The following is a 5,931-nucleotide window of genomic DNA, read 5'->3' on the forward strand; positions in this document are numbered from 1 at the left end:
TTTGCCATGGTGTGTGTGCACTCACCAGAGAGAGAGGGAAAGTGAGAAGTCACTCCTCAGGGGGGATGGCCATGCCACAATCCCTTCTCCTCTTAGCCATGCATACACACGCATGCACATGTGCCCTGTGAGAGTTTTAAGCCACCAGATCTGGAACTCAGATCATGGTCAACCATGTGGGAGTCCAGCACCTTAACCACCACGCCACCTGCTGGCCTGATACTGGGATTTTCCATGTGTTGCTGGACCTAAACATTTGACTGGCTCTTACTCTTTCTCTACAGCGGAGAGTGCCACGTATTGTCTTGTGAAGAATGCTGTGAAAATGTTTAAAGATATTGGGGTAGGTGGCCACCGTTCAGTGTAAAAGATCGCATTAACTTCTTTTCTCTTTTGATCAAGTCTATCTGAGCTATCTTTGTGTCGGGGGCGGGCCCTGAGAGAGGCAGTTTCTGCTCATTCAGTTGTGAAGACGTTTCTGGGAATGGGGTTGAAGGGGTATGTTGAAGGTGAGACCCATCAGTATAGATTTATCTGAATGTTCCAGAATTGTGCTGGTTTGACATTCACTCTCAAACTATTTCTATGTAACATGTATCAATATGTTTCAAAATGCTACCATGATTTGGGCTGTTAATTGATGTTATTTTCTGGTGTTCCTGGAGGTATCCTCAGAATCCTTTACCTTCACATATCATGTGAGACATGAGTTCCATGGAAATCATAGTGGCCTTTTGAAAGGGATTATTTGTGACTTTATTTTAACATAACCTTTACATTTAAAGTACAGTCCACTCCCTAAATATACCGTATCTGCTCCTCACACTCACACACAACCGCATATACATCAGTTAAAGCTAGGATGTGGTCTTATGTGCCTTTACTGCCTTTTGGGATCTAGGACCCAGGGTGTGTGACAGAAATACCTTTTATTTTTTTTTTCCTTCTATAATTGAATCTGAACTTTTTCTTTAGGTTTTCAAAGAGATCAAACAAAAGAGAGTATCCATCTTAGAACTGAGCAGTACTTTCCTACCTCAATGCAACCGGCAAAAACTCCTAGAATATATTCTGAGTTTTGTGGTGCTGTAGGGAACTTCTGGCACCTCTGCAAATGAAGGGCATGAGAAGAATCCCCCATAGGCTCCAGCCTCTGGCTCGAGAGTTGAAGGTGCCGTTGTGTGGTCAGGCCTGCCCTGTCCCAAGGTGATCTCTTGGAAGACAAGTGCCTTCTCCCCTCCGTGGGTCTGTGATCTTCCCAACACTGAGACGACACAGCGGCCTCAAGATAATACTAAGGGGCTTGCAGCCTCCATTTGCAACTCATAATCAGTAGGTTACAAGATGAATTCTCAATAAATGATTCTGGAGCTTGTTATAGATTCCCGTTTAAGGACAACTCTGAAGGACTAATTACTGTGATGGACACAGACGTGGTTGTATTCTAGAACTGAATCTTGTGTAGTAAGTAGTCTACTTAACACTGTTGGGTAATTCATTGGTATGTTTTCTGATTAATAGTTAATGCTTTCTTTAAAAATAACTGTTCAGTCTTTTTCAGTTCTGTCCTTGTCAGTAGTAGCTAAATTTTAAATGGGAACACCTTTCATCCCAAAGTGCTTTACAAAGGAATGGGCTGATAAAGCACCACCCCCAAGTAGTCACTGTGCTGTCCTTCGCAGTCAGCTTGAGAAAGTATTTTTAAAAGCTACATGAAAACAGATACCAGTTTAGGTCAGGAATTGAAATGTTGTGATCAGATAGTTAACATCAGGAAATTAAGTTGGCTGGCTAAATTCAGGGTCAACTCGGCCAGAAAACTGGCCTTGAGAATTTTTGCTCACATATAAAAAAGTGCCATTGAGTTTTAAAAGACCAGCAAGTATTTAGAAATTCCTGCTTTACATCTGTACCTCTTCCCACCCCTCAGGTGGTGCCTGCCTCTCCCAGGTGTAGCTGTTACTTGGTCATTTCCAACCAAACAGCAGCTGCCCCAACTTGATTAGCTTGGTCTGGGAGACTCTGTAAATGTACAGAGTCGGGCTGCAGGCGGCTGACCCAGGGCCGCTGGGTCCTGCACACGGACTGCACCTCGCACCCCGGTCTGTGACCGCTTACCCACGCACGCTGGGCAGTGCACAGCCTGTGCGGTAGATGCAGTGGTCCTTCTGACTGGGACGTGGTCAGAGGCGTTGATGGATTTTTAGCTTTGATGAAAAACCATGGTTCTTTAAAAAATTTATATGGATTATATGCCTAAATCTCGATGCCACGTAGTGGCAAGTAATTATGAAGAATTGTCTGTTCATAATGGGTAGGTGCCTTTTTGTGAGCAGGGAACATAATTATTAATTGTGATAACTACGGTAATTTTTTAAAAAAGATCATGTAATGCTAAAACGTTTTCTAACAGTTTACAGTCCCTATCTCCATGATATTATGGAACTAGGAATTTTTTCCTGATGAGTGTTGTGTAGGTTCTTTGAACTTAGTGTAAAAGTACTGAGAATTAAATTTGTACTTTCATAAGCTTGGGTTTTCAATACTAGTGTCTCATGAATAATATATGTATTTGGGAGAGGGCGGGATACCGACTGGTATTTAGTATTGTGTGAAATATCTCGTTTGAAACTTGTAGCAATAATGCTATCCCATTGTGATCCTGTTCCACCCACTCCTGTTCTAAATTTAACATACACTTTATCTTTGTAGGCGCTCATGTCCATTAAGTCATTGTCAGTTGTAGTGGCTTTGGTGTGGACTTGGAGCAGCCACCTCAGCCTTCCATTTTACTAACTCGGGTAGAACAACACGTCTATTTGGGGGATACCCTGGGTGTCTTATTTATTCCCTTGGGTGTTCCTTACCTGGAGAATCACACATTTCACTCGTCTCTTTCTTTGAATCCTACAAGCTGTAGATCCAGGATTACTCAAACTCTTAGCTGCAGAGTCAAGGATGGAACTGACTTCGCGGTGGGTACCGCTGCCCTGCTGGTCACTTCCGTGAAGAGCTGCTTATTTGCCAGCCTGAGCAGAGAAATTACAGTTTCTCTTGCTTTATTTTCCTTTCTGGTTGGTTTGTTTTCTAGAAATTCACGCAGATGCTTTGGGGAATGCCATGTATGATTCACTAGCTCTCTTGCCACTGAACTCACTGTGAGTGTAAGTATGCATGCTTTTTGTAATTAACTGGTGCTTTCAAGACCTTTTTTTTTTTCCCCCCCTTAAAAATCTCAACCAAAGTTATGCGCATTCAGACAAGCTGACCTTTAAGTTAAATTTCAGCACAACTCATTCTTCAGTGCCTCATTCCTGGGAAGAAAAAAAAAAAAATCATCACAGTAAGGCTTCCAGATAGCACTGTTTTACTAAAAGAAATGTTCTCATTGTTTCCCAACAGAGATGGCTTCTGTGTAAGGTTAACCAAACTAGGTGCTTGTAAATAATTTGTTACAGTTTACTCTCTTTACTCTTGCATTTCTGTGAAGCTGAAATGCATGCCCTCCAGGGGAAGACTGTGAGTCAAATGAAAAACAAATAAAACAAAAAAAAAAAACTCAATAATAAGCAATATTAATCTGCACTTTGCTTTTTTAAAATGAGAATATCCTAAGTAAATCAGAAGAGGAAGGAAATTTTGCTTTTTAAAATTTCAAGGAAAAACGAAAGACAACTATCATCAAGCGTATAGACCTAGTGACCGAGAAGGTTGTTCTCCTTCTTAGATCTGTCCTGTCTCCTGAAGTCATGAGGAGGGCGAGTGGGGGAAATATATCTGGTATTGCAATAAACACAAGCTCAGACTGTGGTATTTCCAATAACCCGAAGTGGAGAAAGCATTTCCCATAGTGCTGTACACCATATGAGCGCTCTTGTGAGATACTCATCAGTGTTTTGTAGAAAAAGTGTTGCTGGATCCGCATCTGGCAGTGAAGAGCATGTTTATCCCAGCATTTCCCACGCTGTTTTCATTCCGGGACCTTTTCCTTCTTTGGGACACTTGAGAACCTCTCATTAGCATCTCATAAGAAACATTTTGGGAAACATGACGTTAGATAACGAGCAGGTGGCACTGCGGCAGAATTTGCGTGCATTTGCTGTCATCAAATGTTGCATCTAACGGGTGTGTTTTCCTCCACTGGAGAGAATAAGCACAGAGAACTGTGATCTGTGTGATCAAAGCATTTTCCGTTGATGGAAAGATCAGCTGTCAATGATCCTGGCTTTTTCACTGAAAGCAGCAGAATTCATGTCAGGGTTAATTGGGGTCAATAATTAATTAAGGTTTTAATTCAGATCCAGAAGACAGTGCATAATTGAATGCAGATTTTTATATCCACAGATAGTTCTAGTGTTTAGATATGGTGGACCTATCGTTGACATTTGTAAGACTTACTATGGATTGTAAATCTGTTTTTTAACACATTTTATTTAGGAACCTGAGACTTGCCACCTCGCGTTTGAGTCTAATAGAAACTAATGATTGCATTTGAAAGAGACTCAAGCTCTTATCTAAACATGTAGAGCTCTGAGATGTCTTGGTGGACTGTGTTAAACTATTGTACAAAGAGATGTTCGATTGTTACAAAAAGAATTACTATGAAGTACTATAAAATAACACGGAGTGATTTTTGTCAATGAAACGTAGTTGGAAATGTCGACTGATTTTTTTATGCCTGTTAATGTACTGTAAGAAGCACAGAAATGTAGTTTGTGTTAATAAACCAAAAAACAAACATGTTTTTCGATGTCTTGGATTTGTAGTTAAATGTTTCGTACATAATTCATTAAAATAATTGTTCTTTTATTGACTTTCCCTTGAACTTTATTAAGGTGCCTAAAAAATGCAATCTTACCTAAATGTATGAGCCTACAGTTAATAATTTTATTATTGACTCACGTATGTTCAAATTGATTGAACATTGGGAGATGTAGTTGTACATCTCAGTTGTTGCTTTCCTCTTATTTAGTAAATATTCATTACAGAGATTTTTGGGGGGATTTCTGTAAGGATTTATTAAGCTGTATGTTTCTCTGTCATATTTTTATATATTTAAGTTTATAAAAAACGTGGACTAAAGAGTCGAGTTTTTCCCGCTAGTTCAGGATAGTTGCTTAAACAATATTATTTTCTTCATATTCCAGAAAAGTGTTTCTGGGTCAGTGCCCATGCGTCCTGGTTGAGGGAGCCAGATCCCACATGACCAGCTATGTGGTTTGAATTCCAGCCTCAGTGGCTTGAAAAATGCTGGGGCGTGTGCATGCTTACCCCGAATCCCAACAGGATAGAGAAATAGAGAAGGAATTGTTCTCTCTCTTTCTCCCTCTCTGGCAAGCACATGAGCCCACTGGCAAAAGTTCGTAAAAATGAAAAGTATTTGTGAAAGCACAGAAGTATTTTCTGAATCTCTTGAAAGCATTCAAATACAGCCTAATCACAAGAGTGTGTGTCCCCTAGAAACTGGCAAACACGCACCTGCTGGTGTTTTTGTTTTTGTTTTGTTTTGTTTTTTGAAAGGTTTTTGCTATAGGGCGTGTGTGCTCTCCAGACAGGCAGGGAGGCAGAGAGACAGCGAGAAAGCACCCCCTAGGGGGCATGGCCACGCTGCAATCCCTTCTCCATTCTCCTCTTGGGATCTTGGGCACGCACGCACAGGCGCCCTGCGTGAGTTTTAAGCCACTGGGTCTGGGACGCGAACTGCGGTCGACTACATGGGAGTCCAGCGACATAGCTATTACGCTAACTGCTGGTCCCACACCTGCTGGTGTTTCTGCCCTCTGGGAGGAAGGCATGGCTGGAGACCGATGGACACCCAGGCCGTCCCGCCCGTTCTCCAGCCCGCTCTGTCCAGGCTTTGTTCTGTTCTCCTGATCCTCCTGCTCTCGCTGGGATGCTGTTGCTGTGACTGCCCGCGCACCTGGGCACATT

The 5,931-nt window shown here is 41.7% G+C and overlaps 1 protein-coding gene across 1 annotated transcript in view; it reads left to right on the plus strand.

Moving 5' to 3' along the window:
* Nucleotides 1–3,335, plus strand: part of GPAM (glycerol-3-phosphate acyltransferase, mitochondrial) — a 38,773-nt gene extending 35,438 nt beyond the window's left edge. The window contains exons 20-21 of the mRNA XM_027773992.1: nt 285–343; nt 976–3,335. Of these exons, the coding sequence (XP_027629793.1) occupies nt 285–343; nt 976–1,092 (176 nt within the window). The 3' untranslated portion in view covers nt 1,093–3,335. The remainder of the gene's footprint in view (nt 1–284; nt 344–975) is intronic.
* The last annotated feature ends 2,596 nt before the right edge of the window (nt 3,336–5,931 follow it).

The sequence above is a fragment of the Tupaia chinensis genome, unplaced genomic scaffold (assembly GCF_000334495.1).
Source record: "Tupaia chinensis unplaced genomic scaffold, TupChi_1.0 Scaffold000392_1, whole genome shotgun sequence".
NCBI lineage: Eukaryota > Metazoa > Chordata > Mammalia > Scandentia > Tupaiidae > Tupaia > Tupaia belangeri.